At 38.5% G+C, this 20,489-nt stretch overlaps 1 protein-coding gene across 2 annotated transcripts in view; it reads left to right on the forward strand.

The window, feature by feature from the left end:
* TGFBRAP1 (transforming growth factor beta receptor associated protein 1) overlaps positions 1–12,826 on the forward strand; it is a 35,875-nt gene extending 23,049 nt beyond the window's left edge. For both annotated transcript variants that reach the window (XM_026850090.1, XM_026850081.1), the window contains exons 6-12: positions 1,899–2,240; positions 3,594–3,651; positions 4,982–5,125; positions 6,103–6,249; positions 7,985–8,144; positions 9,782–10,215; positions 11,059–12,826. In XM_026850090.1, the coding sequence (XP_026705891.1) occupies positions 1,899–2,240; positions 3,594–3,651; positions 4,982–5,125; positions 6,103–6,249; positions 7,985–8,144; positions 9,782–10,215; positions 11,059–11,247 (1,474 nt within the window). In that variant the 3' untranslated portion in view covers positions 11,248–12,826. The remainder of the gene's footprint in view (positions 1–1,898; positions 2,241–3,593; positions 3,652–4,981; positions 5,126–6,102; positions 6,250–7,984; positions 8,145–9,781; positions 10,216–11,058) is intronic.
* The last annotated feature ends 7,663 nt before the right edge of the window (positions 12,827–20,489 follow it).

The following is a 20,489-nucleotide window of genomic DNA, read 5'->3' on the forward strand; positions in this document are numbered from 1 at the left end:
TGAACCATCAGGTCATGCCACTGACAGACCTTGCTACTTCTTGATTATTCTGCCTGTGAAAAAAAAAAGTCCTCATCTACTTGTGGTTTCTTTCATAATACAGATCTAAGAATTTCAAAACCAAGTATCAAGTCTAAAAAGAGTGATTAACAGGAAATTTCAGCTGCAGAAATCTGCAAAGTAGGCATGAATCCTTTACTCATAGAGGCTGGTGTTAATGTAGAAGTGGGTTTTAGGCAGTAGGAGTTCTGTGTAGGAATCAGAAAAACTTTGCTATTCAAACCTTTTCTCACAGGAAAGCTTCCCATATTCAGATTTTTTTCTGTTCTAGTCCTCTATTCATATTGCTGTTTCCATGTTTTGCAGTCACTAGGTTCTGGAACAGGATACTCGCTGCTTTCAAATTTGCCGCTGTCTCCCAGAATTTTGTTCTTCTGGTGTACATTTTTCTAGCCAAAGGACAGTATTTACTTTTTAAAAAGTTCTAAATAGGTGTTTGCTATGGTGTTGCTTCCTACTAGTTCATATTACCTGAATGTTTTCTGGCAAGAAGTGAACAACTTGGGGCATGCCCCACTGCTATAGTTAGGTTACAAACAGTAGGGAAGTGATGACCCTGCCTGTGAGATCTTTCACACTTTATTGCCTGCAGGAACCTGCTCTTTCATCTACTTCCACAGCTATAACTTGTTTCTTTTTGGGATTCTTTCTAATCAAGGTTGTAAAGGGAAAGGCTTTTTGAGGTTGCTGATCACTGAATAGATAAGAACTATTTTTTTTTTTTTTAAGCTTTCTTTGTAACAAAGTAGTAACTAACCAGGGTTTCTTTTAGGGAACTGTCAGTTTCGTTTTGATTTTTTTTCTTTCAGCAACAGTATCTCCTGCATTTCATGAATGCTCATCTTGAAAGATGAATTCTGAATAATGACTCTTGACAGTGAAACAAAATATAAATACTGATTTCTTGCTGTTCTTCTAAAGCAAGGCCTGGGAGGAGTCATTCTAGGGAGAAGTCATACTAGCTGTGAAAGCTGGGGAGTTGTTTGCTGTGTGTGAAAACTTGTTTTATTCTTCAAATTCTTGAGGCATTTCATCCATCTAGGCTGAAAGAAGTATGTTTTCTAACAGCAATATGCTACACAACTTGTTCCTGGATAAAGTATAGATGCCCTTGACATGCAAAGTGGAAAAACCGTTCCACAGTATCTGGCCAATGTACACCTGAGACCTATGCCTGTACAATAGACTACTAATTATTGGTTACAGAGATGCATAATCAGCATCCACACTTCATTTTCAGAACCTTCTTAAGAAGTGAGCCAGAGGACAAATCTGGGGCATTTCAGGGTTAGGGAGAACGTTTTTAATCATCCAAACACGTGTTCTGAAAGCTTTTAGTTTTCTACAGGAAGCTGCTGTTTTCTACAGAATTACACTTGCACAGTCTTTGTGCGTTGCCAGAAAGGGTTCACTCTCTCCACTTGTTTTTCTTCCATCAGAAGACTAGCTCCCATAGTATACAGATGAAGTCTAGGACAATCCTAGGAACTGCACTAAGGCTATTCAGCTGATTTTTGTATATGCCACAGAACAGGTGTGAGATGTCAAAAGAAAAAGGCTGGCCAGTCTCTGAATTCTCAGAGCTTTTGAAATCTAGAGGAGGAAAAAGTGATAAACAAATTTGGATAGAAATAGCAAAAAAAAAAAAAAATAAAAATCTGAATTTGTTTTGAATATATCTTATCCAGCATAGAAGCAATAACTTTCAGAAGCTGACAACCTGTTAGTGTCCTGACTCTAAACGTATGTGAGCATACATTCCCAGTATGTTATTTTTTTGTGCCTATGTATACTTTTTCTTTCTTTTTGCTTCATCTAGTTTGACACTGTAATTGCAGAAGCGGCCAGCTTGATGTCCGGGAGCTGATCTCTCTCTACCCCTTCCTGTTGCCTACTTCCTCTTCATTTATACGGTCTCATCCCCCTCTGCATGAGTACGCGGACCTAAACCAGCTGACCCAAGGGGATCAGGAGAAGATGACAAAATGCAAAAGATTCCTCATGAGTTACTTGAATGAAGTCCGCAGCACTGAGGTTTCAAATGGCTACAAGGAAGATATTGACACAGCTTTACTCAAGCTATATGCAGAGGCAAATCATGAAAGCCTGCTGGACCTACTAGTTTCAGAGAACTTTTGTCTTTTAACAGATAGTGCTGCCTGGCTGGAGAAACACAAAAAGTGAGTGGATTTTTTGAGTATTGCACCTTTGAGACCAGAGGAAAATTTGTCTTAAGTGCTGTTGGCTTCTAGACCATGTTCAGGTCCTTGTAGTTTCTGTGCTTTCAGGTCCAAAAGACAATTTGGCCTGACTTGACAGCATTTTAAAATGTTGGTGAAAAAGTATTAATTGACAGTCTGAGGTAAAGGAAATGCATTTTGTCTTATGCTGGTAAGTACAGAGTTCTCCCTGACAGTTTGTGTCCAACACAAAAATAAACAATTGGTACAAATTTGGAAAAGAAGTGATCTCTTTGCCCTTGTGGCAGTGTGAGAGTTGAATGATGCAGTAGCAGTACTCAGAATGAAAAGATGCCTTAAATCATGCACTACCTTAGGTAGAAGGTATTAACCAGCTAGCGGCTTTAAAATCATAGTTTTTTTATTCAGGGAAAGAGATATTTACTTTTGAATTGCATACTTTCTGTGCTCCCACTGATCCACCCAAAAGAGGTTGCTTAAGATGACTGCAAATGACTTCAAATTGGAAATGCCAGCAGGTGGAGAATTGGCTGTTAGTCATTAAGCAGGAAATATTAGATAGTAAATGTGTAAAATACAGACTCCAGTTGTAGGCAGTGTCTCTGCCTTGGTTTTAACTTCTTAAATGTTTAAACAGTGTGGTGCAGTAGTAGCAACTACAGCAGTGAGGAGGAGTCTGTAATTGTGGTTAGATGTAGGGTAATTTTATTTCAGGTATTTTGTTAAATCCTCTTGATAACTATGGTTGGCATGGCAAACTGTTGCAAATGTGAATGGTAGAATATTGTTCCATAAGAACATGTTACAGAACTGTAGCTTCATTTTTATTACAGTACACAGAAAAACCCTTTGCAATGGCACTGTAAAAGCTCTTCCTTGCCTGACTTGATTTCATGCTGTAGTAAAGAAAAAAATGTTTCTGATAGTAAAAGAGTTTTGAGTAAAAGCATCATAAATTGATTTATTGACATCTGGTTAACTATTGGAGCAATATTTATGTTTTTGGAGCTGTGTGTTCAGTCTATATATAAAATTCAAAGTACAGCATGGGAATAATCTCTAATCTGACACATGCTAGCTCCAAGTTAAACAAAGTAACTGGAAACTGCCTTAGAGACGGGAGAGACACAGACACATTTCTAGGACAGAACTTCTCTCCTTTGATTCTGAAAAACAGCGTACAGGCACTTGAACAAGTGTAGACGTGGCCTTATACATGTCACCTAAAAATCCCACTGTAAGCAATTATTTGTTATTCTATGTGAATCAAACAATAATGAAATTGTTAGGAAATATCAAGTGATTTTAATATTATTTTCTCTTTCTATACAGGTATTTTGCCCTTGGTCTCCTATATCATTACAATGGTCAAGATGCTGCAGCACTGCAGGTTAGAATAAAGCTTTTAGTGTCACCTGTAAACCATTTCAAAATACCAGTTTAACTCTGAGATAAAAATCTGAGGTGTTAATTTATCTCTTGGAAAAGTAGCGATACATATATATGAGAAACTTATGCTAAGACTTCCTTGAATAAATTAATATGATAAATGTGAAAAACCCAAAGAGCTTAGTGAAGATGACAGCTATTTAGATGCTTGTATGCTATTTTTTAAGCAAAACTATATATACCAGAACATATGTTTGTACTCTTAAAAGATGAGCAGAAGTGCTAAAATAATCAAGAGATCACTTAAAGTTTGAGGGATTTCAGGGACATGCCCTGTGCTGATTAGTCTATACATACAGCAAAGCAGTATTGTAGTCTCATGGCAGACACTGACAGCAACTGGGAGTTTGTTTCCTTATCTGATGATGGACAGTGAACACAATCTGCAAGATCTGTCGGTTTCATCTGGATCAGTAATCCCCTTGGGTACACCCCTTCTGATGTCACTAAGACCAGCACTGGTCCGTAGACTGGAGACTGAATAGTTTTGTTATTCCTGTCTGCAAAACTTGATCAAGAACATACTGATTTTTCTAGATAAATAACATTTATGTCTCAGACCATACCCAAGACCTTAAGTAGTTTGCCTTTACTGTGTGGTTTTTTGAATATGTTAATCACAGTAACACTGTTGCATGTATTCAAGTCAGTTATGTAAACAGCAATTTCCTGAGCAGAAAACTAGTAAGGACAACAAAACCAGTATGTACTTTTGTCATGTGCAAGATACTTTTCTTTGTTTTGAGGAAAAAGGTTTTTTGCTAAAGTGGCTATATGGCACATTTTTATTTTTATTTTTATATAAATTATAATTGGAATTACCTCACTCGGTACTTAAAGTTCTTAAGTCAAAAATGAAAGAGCAGCAAAAAAATCAGCTTTTCGAAATTGTTTATATCATTTGCTTTTAATTTTGCATACAAAAAACACATGAAAATTATACCATGCACTGAAGAAAAGGACTTTTATCAAAAGCTTTCTTTGTGAGTAGTGTACTTCCTCCTGCAGTATTTGGCCAGTCACTTTCAGAATGTGAGAACCCTCATGAATCAGAGTCTGAATTAGTTGAATATGGTAGGTGCGAGAAAAGCCAGTGGTGGAGAGGAGGCATGAATTGCAAGGTCCCTTGCAATTGGTATTTCTAGAATCTCTTTCTAATTCCACAAGTACCAGTGGCTAATACTAAATGCTGTAGTAGCTCACATGCAGTTTGAATTGGAAGAGCTAGAATGTGTGTTAAGCACTTTAATCTTTGTATGTTTCTGTTGCAGTTATGGGTGAAAATAGTTGATGGAGACATCCAAGATTCTACACGTTCAGATCTCTATGAATACGTAGTGGACTTCCTTACCTTCTGCCCAGACCAAGATCTAGTGTGGAAATACTCTGAATGGGTTTTGGAAAAAAATGAACAGGTTTGTGATTGGTGTACTTTTCGCAGAACATTATAAATGTGAAGTATCTCCCTGCAGTGGTGTTTGAGTGTTCATTAACATTGTTCCATTTTGATAGCTACTTGGACCATTTTTGCAGCATGTTTTAATGCCAGTTAAATAGTGATTAACAGAAGAAAACTTCCAGGTTTCTCAACTCTTCTAAGTTCATTTGTTAACAAACACTAGTGATAAATGCCTACTAATTAGCAAGATAATTTTCAGATCTTAAAAATAAATAAATAAATAGAATCACCTAACAGGTTAACTCTTGCTGCTGTTTATTTTTTAAAGGGATTCCAGGGATGGTTGATATCTGTGTACACTAGGATGTGGAATAAATAGCCTTCATTTGAGACGCAGCCTCGTTGCTACAGGAATTAACTTAATCCACCAAAACTAAAAAAATTAATTTTGTAACATCCATTAGTGCGGTGTGCTGCTAGATGGGATGCTTGATGCTGTGTCTGACAGTCTTGCTGTTGGAACTTGTCATTGCCTAATTTATATTAATTTAAAGCTCAGTTATTACATGCAATGTCAGATTTCTAAACTTTGCTGGTCATTATAGAAGTCTCTTGCTCTGTGTATATCATCACATTTGATAAGGCTGTGAACATTCTAGTCTCTAACTTACTTTTGTGCTGCAAAGGCCAAAGTCTTATTCTGCTGTTACGCAGATCTGCTCAGTACTTTTTGTGGCTGATGGAGGTTGTGTCCAACACAGGGTTTATAGACTGGACAATGTATAAACTATGAATTGAGGTAATGGAGATAGGAGGGAGTGGGATCATGATAAGCACCAAGTAATGTAAACTTGGTGATGCTGAGCAGGGATTTGTGGTGTTTATTTTCCTGCCTAATGTACTAACTTAACTGATAGTGCTATTAAATATTTAAAATAAAAAGGTAATAAAATGGCTGCCACCGAGTTCCTAAATGCAATTAACTTTTTCTAGGTTGGTATACAGATTTTCACTAAAAGGCCTTTGGAAGAACAGGAGAAAACCAACTTTAAACCAGATGATATCATCAGTTGCCTTAACAAATATCCTAAAGCACGTATTAAATATCTAGAACATCTAGTATTGGAAAGAAAAATAGAGGTGAGTCCTACAAGAATACTAAAAATAGACATGGGATTCAGAATGTAGATTATGATGAACAGCTCTGAAAAAAGTCAAAATCCAGAAGAAATAAGCATAATTTGAAGGCTTTCAGGTGTACTTAGAGTAGGGAAGGAGTAGTTTTAAGATGAAAGTAGATGATGAGGAGTGGATATCTGTATTACTTTTAACTTTTCAACTCTGTTGATGGCAATACAGTTGTCTACCTCCTCTCAGAGGTTTTTTTTTCTTTTACATCCGATTATTGCATACTTTTCTGTTTCACTGATGAGGCTCAAACCTCCATCTGGTGAGACTATAGAAAAATATTTGAACAACTGCTGATCCTATTGTAGTGTGGTAGCAATATAGTGAAATTGCTAATTTAGTATTTTGCAAGTAGGTATGTTTAGTCTGTCCCTCTGGAGAGATCTGAGCAATTAATGGTAGAATTAAACTGTGCGCCTCTTCTGTAGAATTCCCAACTGCTCTAGATTTTGAATGTCCAAAAGATGTGTTCACAAGTCATAAGTGACTGTATTCTACCTTTGGGTTTTTAAACGCTATACAGAAGCAGCCAGACATTATGGTACTTGGATATGAGATGTTTTAAGCACAGAAGTTACTTAACTTGCAAAGAAAGCAAGGAAATGAACACTGAAATAACTCAGCAGAACTGATGACCAGTTCACTAATTTACATTCTTCAAATACACATGCTAGATCAATGACTTCCCTCTGTCACTGTTGTGAATATATCATGGTGTCTGACACCATCACAGACAAATGTACTGTTTTCTGATATCATTAATATTTTCAGACAAAATTGTTAAGTTTAATATAGTGCTTTCAGAATGTTTGTATCAAAAATAATTTATATTTAAATCTAGTCTAGCTACGAGTAAAGACTGGGTTGTAAATTGATTTTGTCTTTAGAAAGTTTAAGCCAAAATGTCTTCCTAATATTTTTTTTCGTTTTGCTTTTTTGTCTTGCTAAACATTTTTTTTTTTTTTTTTTTTTTTTTACTGAGAATAAATTAGGTCAGTGTCAATGTAGCTTCTGGTATGTAGATTCTTCTGGTACTAGATTATTGTGAATGCTTTAGTGGGAATTTTTCAAACAGTCAAATCATCAACTTGTTTTGATGAATATTGCAAACACAAATATTGTGGGATAACACAAAAAGCACTCTGCCTTCAGAGTGCCTGTCTACCTCTAGTGGCTTTCTTAGATTTTATTGCAGAGATAGAAAAGGTCAAAGAACGTGTGTAAATGAGGAAGACTGAATTAGAGCAAAATTATTCATTTTACGAGGGAAACAAAAGGAGAAAACACAGAGGACATGATACATATACTCAGAGGAGAGACATCTGCCTTACTCTATTGACTTTCATTAGGTGAACGTTTGAAGGAAAATAATTTTTGCACAAGAAAAGCTATTTATAGAGCTTGTTTGGTTAAGGTGAAGAGTTTAGGAATAAGATGTTGCATATCTACATGTTGGAAATATCTGTATTAATGAAATAGAAATCCCATAATGTAGATATAGTGTATTTTGTGAAGCTGATGTGAATAAATTGTCTATCTGCATGAACAGAAGACTTTGATTAATTTGAATTAAATAAATGAATTAAAGCGCATTTCTATGTGATTATGTCAGTATTAATCACAGTTATTGCTGGGGAGAAGGGGTTGTCTCTCTACACTGAACTAATGTTGTTCTTTTCATCTGTAGAAAGAAAAGTACCATACTCATCTAGCTGTTTTGTACTTGGAGACAATACTTCAGATGAAATCTGTGACCACGGATAATTGTACAGAAACAACTGAACTGCTGATTAAACTACGCAGTCTTCTTCAGAAATCTGATCTTTACAGAATTCACTTTATTTTGGGTAAGATGCATGTTGTCCGTTATAAATGTTGTATGCCATTTCCACCAGAAAATGAAGTAAAGTCCTCATAAGGATAGAAAACTAAAAGATCTTAAGTTTCTAGGTGTATTTGGTTGACAGCCTTACCGTCTGTATTTCTGACAGACACAAATTAATTTAGAAAGCTTATCTGTTAGTGTTGTCTTTGATCTCCCATAGCTCATGAGGTACAATGGTGTATTTGCTGCTGCACCGAAGATAGAATACCATAACTAGCTAGAAAAAACCTCTTCATACAATTATCTTCTTAATTTATAGTCAGTTTCTTCTTACTGATGAGCATGTAACTTGTGACAATCTTTTGCAAATGGAAGACTTACAAGTTTATTTGCGAAGCAGTCTGTTTCTTAGGGAACTGAAGTGAAGCTTTGAGGAATCTGGTTACCAAGGACGACTTTGCTGTCTGTAACCTACTCTCACCCCCAAAGCTGGGGCTCATGCTAAACAAAAATATGAGAATCTTTTTGAGTGAAAAGTGCAACATGCTTCCTATACTATTTGGTATGAGGCAAGCAGCAGCTGAGCTAATTTCTTTCCTTGGCCAATGCTTATAATGGCTAATCTATAATGTTTCATCCACTGGATGAAAGGGAAATGACTTGTTATTGTACTGAAAGATGTGAAATGTTTTTCTGAAATACAGTGGAAAAATCCAGTGGATGTGAAAATAAAAATATCTGAGTAGCAACTAAAATAATTTACCAACTTTTAATGTCCCCTTGCCTTTCCAGTCAGCAAAACATTAGATAACGTACAAGTATAACACAGTCATTGAAACTCTTGCTCTTTTTAATCTTTTAATTTTTAACGAAATTTTTAAGGGCAAGAGTTAAAAGATGGATTATTCTCTTGAAATCCATGTACTCAAAAACACAGGATTTCTTATATGACAATTTTTATCTTACATGAAAGTAAGATACATGTATACTAGTGCGTTTCTCTTCGATAACCGAAATATTTTGGTGAAAAAAACACTGTATCTCCATACCTTTTACAGAGGCCTATGCCAAGTCTTTATCACCATTTCAGAAAGTAGAGGATTTTCTACTTTATCTTGAAATGATAGATGAAGTTGGCGAGTTCCTAGACTCACCAGAGAGACTCTGCCTGTTGCTGACACTTTAAACTGTCAGACTGGATTAAGGGTTTGTAGCGTCCTTTTCGTAAAGGGAAGTTCTATTTGATCTTTATTGTCTTTTATGGACTTTAAACTTTTTATATAGAAATTTTCTATAATACTGGAAGAAGCAGAGGTTAAAAATATTGCAGCTTCATCTTACAGTCTGTCATACCTGGTAGCAGCATGCACACAAATGCACAAGACTGTCATGCTAGAACTTAAAAGATGCCAGTGACACTGGTTTTATCACTTGTTATTTAGTAATTTCTTTTTCCTGTATTTTATGGTGCTCCTCTGTTAGAGGCCTGTTTCAATACATCTAGGCATTCTTGTGCTTAAAAACATCTGTCCTCTTTTAGCAGCCAGCACCCCTGCAAAAATAGCAGGAGTCTTCAGTGGGCTTGTTTGCCTTGACTTTGGGAGAGGGAGTAGTTGTCTTCTCCACTGAGCAAATATCGCCTTGTTTTTCATTTAATAGACAAAATCCAGGGCACAGACCTTCATATGGAAAGTGCAATTTTATATGGAAAACTAGAAGAACATGAGAAGGCTTTGCATATCCTTGTCCACAAGTTAAAGGACTTCCATGCTGCTGAAGAATACTGTATGTGGAACTCTGAGAACAGAGACGTGCAGTACAGACGGAGGCTTTTCCATATGTTGTTGTCGGTGTATCTAAATCCAGGCACTTCGGATTGTGCACTAGTCATGGCTGCTGTGGATCTCTTGAATAACCACGCTGCTGAATTTGATGCGGCTCTAGTTTTGCAGGTGGTGCCTGACAGCTGGTCAGTGCAGCTCCTTTCCCCATTCCTGGCTGGAGCAGTGAGGCAAAGCATTCATACAAAAAGAATGACTCAGGTTGCACTTGGGTTAGCACAAGCTGAAAACTTAATCTACAGACACGAGAAGGTAGGTTGTGGGATTTTTTTTAAACAGAGGCACTTTAAAGCTTTATAGTTGAGTCAGTTGATATATAATAGTCAGAAGAAGTTTGAAGAATTAGGACAAAGCTGTCTTTGTGTCCTTGTCAATTTTACTTGCTGCACTTACTAGTTTTTTGCCATGACTACATTTTATGCTTTCTCTGTAAAACAAAAGGAAAGCTGAGGACCTTGAAATAGGAACAACTTTAGTGAACTTCTGGACTGAATGAAAGTGAATCTGGGATTTACAAATTAAGGATGTTCTTGCAGAAACTTTAACAAATGTGAGTTAGTGTTTTTTCACTAGGATAGAGACCTGTCAAAATTTGCAAAAATTTACCCAGCACTTGGTATTAATTGAAGCTTGTTAGTAGCTTTTTTTAATGGTAAATTCACTTGTGAAACTTTCTTCTATTTCTAGCTAGAGCTGTGTTGCTTAAAGCTCCCAGCAGATTCTTAAATCTGTTCAGTTCTAATGACAGTATATCCAGCAGAATCTGTATGGAATAAAAACACATCAGTACTCAAGTTTTCTGTGGAGTTGTCCTGTGACCTTGTTTAGGAAGCTGAATTGGGTTTTCAGTTGCATTAAATGTGTGAGTGCTCTTCTTCATTAAACAAAGAAAAAAAATATGGGGAAAAAAAAGCAGTACTTAAGAGGAAGCATTAAAATGAATGGGAAATTGAATTCAAGTTAAATAGTTCAAGCTGTCTTCTCCTATCTCTGTCATTGACCAGGTTTGTCCATTTGGTACAGTTGAAATTATATGCCTCGTAATTTCCTTTCTTGCTAGGTTCATGCTTGGATTTTTTTCTTCCCTCTCTTTAGGTTAAAGAAAAAGGAACCCCAATTCTTCTTTCGGACAAAAAGGTCTGTCAGGTGTGCCAAAATCCTTTCTGCGAGCCTGTTTTTGTAAGATATCCAAATGGTGGTGTGGTCCACACACACTGTGCTGCAAACAGACATCTGAATTCAAACACAACTCATCACTCGTCCAGCTCCAGCAATAAGACTTGAAATATGTTCCGGTCCACAGATTCCCATGACTTATACCCCGTTGAAAGTGGGCTGGAAAAAGAACAAAGTGCAGCTACTTTAGGTATAAATCAAGATGAACAGCTAGTCTTTGGGTTAATGGGAAGACTTCCAGTAAATATGAAATATTGCCACTTATCTTTTTGATTTCTAATGAATGTAGATAGAAAAGAAAATTCACTACCAGAAATGGAGAGGTGCAAATATAGGCTCTCTGTATATCATAATAAACAGTTCAAGAAAATGAGCCTTTTCTTCAAAGTAAGGATGAATGTTATGGAGACAAGGCAAACAGTTATTTTAAGAAATGTCACTTTGCACTGAATGTGGTGTTGATAAATTTGTAGAGGTGGAGATGGCATCTATTGGAGTTGGAATTCTTGGAACATTACGTGACAAGACTGGCATCATGCAGCTTACTATCAAGACCAAAATGTGTGTTGGTTATGTTTGCTGCAGCATGTCTTCTTTCGGGCTGGATTCTCTTCCCCAGGATCACATTATGGACTCGGTTTTTGCTCTACAAATTGTTGGCTTTTGATGCACTTTTTACTACTTTCTTCCCTTCTCCTCTCCTCTGCTGTATATAATTTAAATGTAAGCACTGGTCCGTTAGGTTTCTACTCTTACAGTTACTCTACTAAACTGAGTGGGAACGGATAGCCTCAGTCACATGGCTGTGCTTGGAAGAGAAAAAAACAACAAAGTCAGGTTGTCTGGTTAGACTGTAGTCACTTTTTTACAGGGAAAGAGACCTTAAATTTAATATTGATTTATTTATTAATATGCAAATATGCTGTACATACAGTTGAATAAATTGAGCTTATATCATTCTCAAATTTCTTTGGAGGATAATGATTGTAGCTGATGCATAAGTGTACAGGTTATGTGCTAAATGTTTGCTATAACATAACTTAGGCAGATTGGAGCTCCACAAGAATAGGTTTTAGTACTTGTGGATGACTTTGTGCAATTGAAATTATGAAATTAAACTAAAATTGGGGAGAAATCTACAATGGTGCACTACAAGGGTACTGGATATGTTCTATTCTACAAAACATTCTGTAAACTAAGGTTTTTCAAATAACAACACAACCCTTTTACTTAACTGCCTTGATAAGTATTCACCATTTTAAAGCAACTGGTTTAAAAGAAGCAGCTTCCCACAGGCAAGATTCAAAAATCATGACTTTAAATAAAAGTATTTCAAAGTCAAAGCATTTCTTTTAATTCTGTAAAGCTCTTAATAAATACCAAGCTTACTGACCAGCATGCAGTTGAGTTAGTATGGCTGCTCACTGTTTCAGTGTTCTGAATCGGAGACTGTCAGCAAAATGGGATATCTGCATGGCATCCTCTAGTTGCGGTCTCGGCAGAGGTCTCCTGTTACAGAAGGGTTGACTTGTGAAATGGCCTTGTAAGCATAGTGCTGCTTCCAGGAAGGGGCAACCAGACTACATCCAGGGGAAGAAACATTCATTTATTTGTCTTTGAAGCAGAAGACCTTTACATCTTTCTCTTTCTGGAGTTTGAAGTTAGAAAAGTATAGCTGTTGGGTTTTAAATAAATAAATAAAATCCAAATAATTAATTCTGCAGCACTTTCCGCTAAGACATGTAAGCCATGTTTAGTGAAAAAACAAATGTGCACATTTCTGACTTAATTCTGGGATGAGTGATTCTCCTATGGCACTATACCAGAGCAGATTCTTCTGTATCTTGTGTTCATGGTTTTCAAACATGATGTATGCAACTGGCAATGATGACACAGACACATTTGTAGTTCCCCTGTCCTCAAAATACTTGCTAATTGAGAGGAAGTGATTTTACAAAGATCTTATAAGCCTTTTGTGTACAGTAGCGTGCGAAATAAGAAATACTTTTTTTTTGCTGCAAGAATCCTCAGTATGCTCTTTGTTCCTATCTAATAAGGAGGTACTAAAACTAAGACCACTCTCCATGATTAACTAATTCTAGCCATTAGGCACTGATGAACTTAGTCTTGTCAATTAGTGTTGCAATGAAATAGAGATAATATCATTCCAGACTACAAGAAAGTTCTTAATTGTTATTGCACGAAAAAGTGTGTCTGTAAAAGATAAAACAACTCTTTATTAATATTCTCATATTTTTTCAGATTTGTACTTTGGCTAAAATGCAGCAGTAACAATAATAGTACATACAGAACAAATACACAAGTCAGTAATGCAAAGTAGCATGTTTCAGTCATAGAAATCTAAAATAACATGTAAGTTGGAGGACCTAATTCTGTTGGTCCCCCTGAAGTATGGACTGGGAAAATACTGACATTGATTTATACCTTGTTACCTGTTTCTTTGTTCAAATGAGTTCTAGTACAAAATTTAATGATTTAATGATTTATGTAATGATTTAATATGGAAGTCCCATGGTAACAAAAAGAAAAAGCAAAAAATACAATGTGAGATTGGGGTAGAGCAAGAGTTCAGCAGGGAGGTGGCAGGTGGAGGATGCTCTTCCAGTGTGCCTGCAGTGCGTGAGCAGCTGGGATAATACTGGACCAGAGGAGGTGACAGCCTACGTCCGAGTGCTGCGATCACCAGGAAATCTGTGGAGGGTCTGCATTCAGATTTCCTTAGGTAGACAACTACAGCACCCCTTGGGTAAGAAATTCATGTTGGAGAATCTGAGTTCATTCCCTCTTCTATTTTGGCACCCTCAGTTTGCTCATTCGTGTTTTATGTATGTGAAGGCCTGGGACAGCATTGCTGCTCTGGTAAGTCCTGTTATGCCTGCAGCAGCAAGGGGGGAATGGATGGTAAGCTGGTTATTCAATCCTGACTGGATACGTGACGGTGAAGAGGCAGGAAAAAGGAATATTTCTTTAACCGTCCTTCCAGTTTGATAATTAAATGGGTTCTGGGAGTTTAAGCTTGATGCAATCTTTTTCTTTCCAGTTAGGGAATGTGGTACCCTAGACCTGCCCTTGGAGAGAGGAGATTCTGTCAGAATATTTCTTCTTAATTGAGCTCTTGCCAAATTATTTGTGTTTGTAATTCATGTCTCACTTCCTTTTCCAGTGAGTTTACTCTAACTTGTGTATGTGTGAAAACCAAAAGAGTAGTGCAGACTTTTAATGTCTGTGATTCAGGCCATAATAAATGAGATTAGTCTTTCACACAGAAGCTTTTTGCAGATATTGAGGCACATTTGCTTAACAAACCTCTAATTACAGAAATGTTGCAGCTCTGACTTTTTTTTAGCCATCCTCACAGTCGCCAATACATACAAAAAGCGGTTGTTTAAACCCTTTTCTGCTCTTCATATCTCCACACTTCCCCACATAAAAATTACCTGTGACATCTATAAGTCATCACGTGAGGTTTTTCCCCTAAGTCAAAAAAAGAGGAAAAATACTAATGAGAAAAAAATTGTCCAGAATCAGGCAGTCTGCTCAAAATAAGATTAATGGTTCTACGTTTATGGGAAAGAATTCAGTTAGTGCTTCAGTTCTATCCTTTAAAGGGATAAGTTATCGCATTGATAATGTTACAGGAATACTGATCTCAAAGTCTGGAAAAAGTAGGCAACTGGTGTTTGTTGCACAGAGCACACCACAGGTACCTATGAACAGACTTCCTCAGGCAGCCCGTACTGTGGTGGCTCCATGTGCACAGGAGGCTGGGTTACAATGAGAATTTCTCTCTGCTTCCCTGCTCCCAATCTCTAACGTTTCCAACCTGATTAATGTCACTCTTATAGCACTTAATCCACATGGCTGTAAATCTTGAGAGTTCTAGGTGGACTCGAGCACATCTGTCTTTGTTCAATAAAATGTCACTTTACTACATCAGCCACATGAAACCCTAATGATGTCAACTGCAGAAAGGTAGTGGTAGGCGTGGTGTATGTGTATGTTTTCGGAGCCCTTTATTACATGTTTGAACACACAAGCATTATCCTGGCTCTGCTAATTTCTTGGTAACAATGTCTGTTCTTTGCAAGGACTCCTATCCTGAGTGGCATTAAAAAATATTTTATACAGTTGTACCAAGAAGTAACTACTTTAATACTCTTCCCAGTTTGCTGCAGTCTTTATTCATCATAGCTCTAAGTGTTCTATTAACATCTTGCTGTTTATTATAGGCAGCAACTAATATATTTTCGTTGTGAGCTCTCCTATTGCCTATATCTACTAATCAATTTTTCTCTTGCTGTACAACACTTTGGAGCTTATGCCTTGTGAACACTGATAATTAAATGTGCTGCTACTTTTAAAGGGAGAAGAAGGAAAGAAGTTAATGACATTCTGTAATGTCTGATTGATTACAAAACTGAAGTTCCCCTGCAGTAAATTTGTTCAGATGGAAATCTGTACTGTTAATACTTTCTGACTTAATAGTTATGTTGGTGAACATATACAGCAGTATGTGGAATGTACAAATTTATAAATATGTTGATTTTTAATAAAAAAATCTTTTAATTATGTTTCTGTCATTCATTCCTAGATACATAAATCCTGCGATGTGAATGGCCAAGTGCAGAAGAAAGGTTCTTCAGTGGTAAATAGAGGATTCATCTGGGTGACTGACAGAGGTGGTCAGATGAAAAGGCCAAATTAAGCTAATGCAGGGTGTTAATGGAGATAAGCAGGTGTTCTTAAACTAGTGAATTTTACTTTCAGAAAGAAGTTTTACCTTTTTTTTACCTCTTCTGTGACTGAATCTGTGTTTTTTTACAGATTCAGGTGAAAGCAACTACTGCAGCTACAGATTTGGAAGATCTTGATCTGCCTCTGTTGCCAAAGCACTCCCTTCCGTGGTTAAAGCTGGTGGTTATGTGGAGGGGGGGGTCTGGTCAGCGATGGGTGCATGAACATCCTGTAGCAATATAAACCCACTAGGCATCTTTAATTTAACCTTAGGAGGCCAAAAGCAGAGTTACTGCCTGAGTCTAGCCTGTGTCCCCCAAGAAAAGGGGATTATTGTATCCCTGCAATGTGGAAATGAGGCTGGCACTTATATACAGCAGGGAGCTGGTGTTCCTCATCCTCTTCCTCACTGCTCAGGAGTTGTGGCCCTGGTTCAGAGGCCAGGTGTCCCCCTCTTCCCACTTCCAGCAGAAGGGACACCACAGTGGCACTATAGGACCGGGTGATGAGGAAACCCCAGGAAAGGGCGGGTCATAAACCAAGCAAACCAGTGTTATCTCCAAGGGGAGGCAGCGAGGGAGGAATGCAAAGGACAAGGACAGTAAAGGGAGTAATCTGGGTTTAGGACATGCAGGTGTGACCTAATTCAGCTGGTCTCCAGTCCCACTCCGCACATGCTTGCGTTTTTTCTCCCTGCATCTTCCCTGCCCATAATAGAGGGGACATCTTGTACGTGACCAGATTGTACTGAGGATGCTGGCTAGAAAGGATAGGCAAGTGGTGGCCTGTGGGTAATGAGAAATGGGAAAACTGAATGAAATGTGTCCCAACCCTGTAAAACCATCACTGGAAGGAGTTTAAGAGAATGTGACAGTAACCAAGCAGGGGAGAAGTGGTGACAGCTAGGTTTATGTATTGCCATGGGCCTCTGCATCCTGAGCAGGTGGTATGTCCTTTGCCTGCTACATCCCTCTCTTTCTCTCTCACATGCAGTTTGTGCATGTGATGGTTGTCCTGGCAAACTAAAAAGGACAGACCTCACTGAAACCATGGTTTAACTTTGATATGAATGAATCTGTCACCTTAATATCTTACTGCTCTTGTGCTAAAAATCACTTGGATCTTTGCATAGGCTGTTTAATCATCAGGAGTTGCTGCTTGTTTCAAGTTTGTGCTGTCTTTTTTTGTTGCAATTTTTTAGCCAAAAGTAGGTTTATATAAAGAAATAACACCATAAAGACATGAGTAGTAGCTACGTGTCATTCAGTCAACTTGGTTTTAGTTGTGAGCATGGCTTTGATACTATTGCATTGTTGTGGTTTTATTTGATGTCTTAAAGCCAAGTAACAAATGGGAATGTGTTCATTCTCTGGTTTGGTTTGTGCATTAAAAACTCATGGGTTGGTCAGAAAAATACAGAAACAAAATTTGTGTGGTTTGGCAAGTTCCTGATTTTCAGCTACTTTTCTGAAACCACTGGTTAGATGGCTGAGTGACTCTTATCAGAAGCATAAGTTGTATTATTCTTCATTCAGGTACTCTGGAGAGAATCCTGGATGTCTTATGCCTGAGCTCAGTTCAAACCTCTTAAAGCATCCAGGTGCTCAGGCAGTAGCAGAGTAAGCCCTCAGTCAGGAAACAGGCACTGGCAGTGCTGGAGGCATCTACTGACTGCCAAAGGCGGGTTGTGTGCTGTGTAGCTGGGGAGCTGGCAGGGTGAAAATCCAACAGACAGAGTAGGAACTACAGTGGAGGGCTCTTGTTTTGAAGTTCAGGTCTATGTTCACTCGGCAAGGTTTCAACAGCCCTATTGGGTCAAGTTTGTTTCTTTGGCTGAAGCAAAGGCTGTAGGCACATTGGTGGGTGCTCAGGATGGTCTTACAGAGAATGTTTTGGTTGCAAAGGTTGGAGTTCAGCATGATGTGGAAAGGAATGACAAACAAGCATCATTTCATTAGCTCAGCCAGAGCAAATGCACCCTGGAGAACCCTGGTTTGCATTTCCCCAACCATCCATCCACTTAGTGGAGGAAAGGCAAGGCAAAAAGGATCAGAAAAAACAAGTTGTGGCTTTGGCATGGTGGGATTTCAGCTATTTCTGCCTGTAGACAGTGGTTAGAAAATGGTCCATGCTAATCATCCAGATGGCAGCTACTTCCAAGACAAATAATCAACAGAGCACAGCTGAGTTTTGGCAGGAATTAATCCCAAAGGTCCAGTTTACCACAACAACCATAGCTGCGGGATAGCATAGGATCAAAGAGGTCAGGGGTGCTAACAGAAAGCTGATAGCTGAACACACAGCAGGTCTTCAATAGGTAATGAGGCTGATAATAATAGTGCCTAAAAATCCAATAGCAGTCATGAACAACATTACCATTGCCTATAACTGCCAATAACTCCCTGAAGATACTGCTTTGTCAGAGTGGGACCTGACCATCCCAATGTGTGTTAAAATCCTAGAAAAGTTTAAGGTGGCTGGGTTCTCTGGAAACGGTGTTCTCCAAGACCATCTTGAAGCAGGGTCAACCTGTGTCAGGTTAGTTGTCTTTAGACCAGTGCTGACAAGCTTGAAACCAGATTGGGAAGGGTTCAAATGTCCTGGTCATCTCTTTGCCAGAGGAATGTATTGCTTAAGCAGCCGCAAGACTCTGCAGTAGATAAATGGCTAAAAGGTGCATCTGTCTTGGAGGAATGGTTTGAGGGTCTTTTTTTTTTTTTTTTTTTTTTTTTTTTTTTTTGAATAAACAGGGAATTTCTAGAAAATTACAAGCTACTGATGACAGCTTCAAGAGTGTCTGCTCAGTGTTTCTCTGACCTGAAGAAGTATATTCAAATAAAATGCATTTTTTCTGTATCTGTTTGAAAGTCACAGACTGCATACAAAGACGATTCAATCCCTTTAGTCCCTGCAACGTACAAGGTTACTCTGCAGAAGGCTGCTTCAATCACAAGCAGTTGAAGATGGGGGAGGGAGAAGCACAGGATGGATTTGTGTCTGCTTTTTAAAAAAAATGTTATGCGCTGGAGATTTATATTTTCAAAGCAGAAAGAAGGTTTTCATTTCTATACTTGTTTGATCCGTCTTTAGGTTTTAACTTGTCATATCTTATTTCAAAGCATCTCTGGCCTAATGTGACACACTGATTTGTCAAGAAGAAGCTTTAGTGTTCCTCCTTCAAAACCTTCCCAAAAGCTCTTGTTCCGGATAGCAACCACTCAGTACATTCCCTCTAGATACTCCAGCCAGCATGCCAGGACTGTTTCTGACAGGACTTGCCCATTCTGTAATGCTGAATGCCCATAGAAATCTGATGGTCAAAACTAAAAACTAGAAACTAAACAAATCTCAGTCCCAAAAGAGGGAGGAAGTCTCTTCTTAAGCTTTTGGTTTCCCATCTGCCTGATACCAAGTCACTTACAAGTGTGCATACAAATAATCACTTCTGCTGATAACTTTTCTCCCCATGGAAGGAAAAATAGAAAGACTTCTTTACTGAAGTCAGGCCATGAGAGGATTCGAAGGCAGCCAAAAAGAAGATCTGCAAGGGCCTTTTTTCAAAGCAAAAACCTATGAAAAGCACCAAGAGAGCTCTGAATGCAAAAGCTGGACTTCAGGAAAATGTGAGCTAGAACAATTTTAAAATGGAAGAAGCACATGAATTGAGTAGGGAGAAAGTTTTTAAGGTCAGAAAGCAAATTCCCCACTTTGTGTCTTGTCAGGTCAGGTTTTGACTTTGTGTTAGATTTCAGAACAGACTTCGTTGCCGCCTTAAATTGTGAAGCTTCCACCAAGTCTCTTCCACTCCCTTTGGATAAGCCCCACTGTGCTGCTCTCAGGGCCTGCCAATCTCTGCTGTCCCCGCAGGGTCCTGTCAGTCCCTCGCCATCTTGCTCACTTGCTTCCCTTGCTTGGCTGCACCTTGTTCTCCATGCACCTTCCCTGGCTGAAGAGCTGTGTGGCACTCGGGGGGTGCAGGCTGTGCCCTGCCCGGTGGGCTGCCTCCACCCGCATTTGACCACAAATCCCCTCCAGACTTATATCAAACTTTGTGCAGTTAGGTATTAAGCTTTAGTAAAATCCTAGAAAATAAAGTAGATTATCAGAGGGCTGGAACACCTCTACTATGAAGACAGACTGAGAAAGTTGGGGTTGTTCAACCTGGGGAAGAGAAGGCTCCAGGGAGACCTTATAGCGGCTTTCCAGTACCTCAAGAAGATTTACAAGAAAACTGAAGAGGGACTTTTTACAAGGGCATGTAGTGATATGACAAGGGGTAATGGCTTTAAATTGAAAGGGAGTAGGTTTAGATTAGATGTAAAGAAGGAATTCTTCACTGAGGGTGGTGAGACACTGGCACAGGTTGCCCAGAGCAGCTGTGGCTGCCCCCTCCCTGGCAGTGTTCCAGGCCAGGTTGGACGGGGCTTTGAGCAGCCTGGGCTAGTGGAAGGTGTCCCTGCCCAGGGCAGGGGGGTTGGAACTAGATGGTCTTTAAAGGTCCCTTCCAACACAAACCATTCTGTGATTCTATGATAAAAATAAACAGAGGTTCCTGACTTTATTGAACAATGATGCATTAAACGAAGAACAAAGCT

This window comes from Athene cunicularia (assembly GCF_003259725.1).
Source record: "Athene cunicularia isolate RWA chromosome 1 unlocalized genomic scaffold, athCun1 chr1_part1, whole genome shotgun sequence".
In the NCBI taxonomy this organism is placed as follows: domain Eukaryota; kingdom Metazoa; phylum Chordata; class Aves; order Strigiformes; family Strigidae; genus Athene; species Athene cunicularia.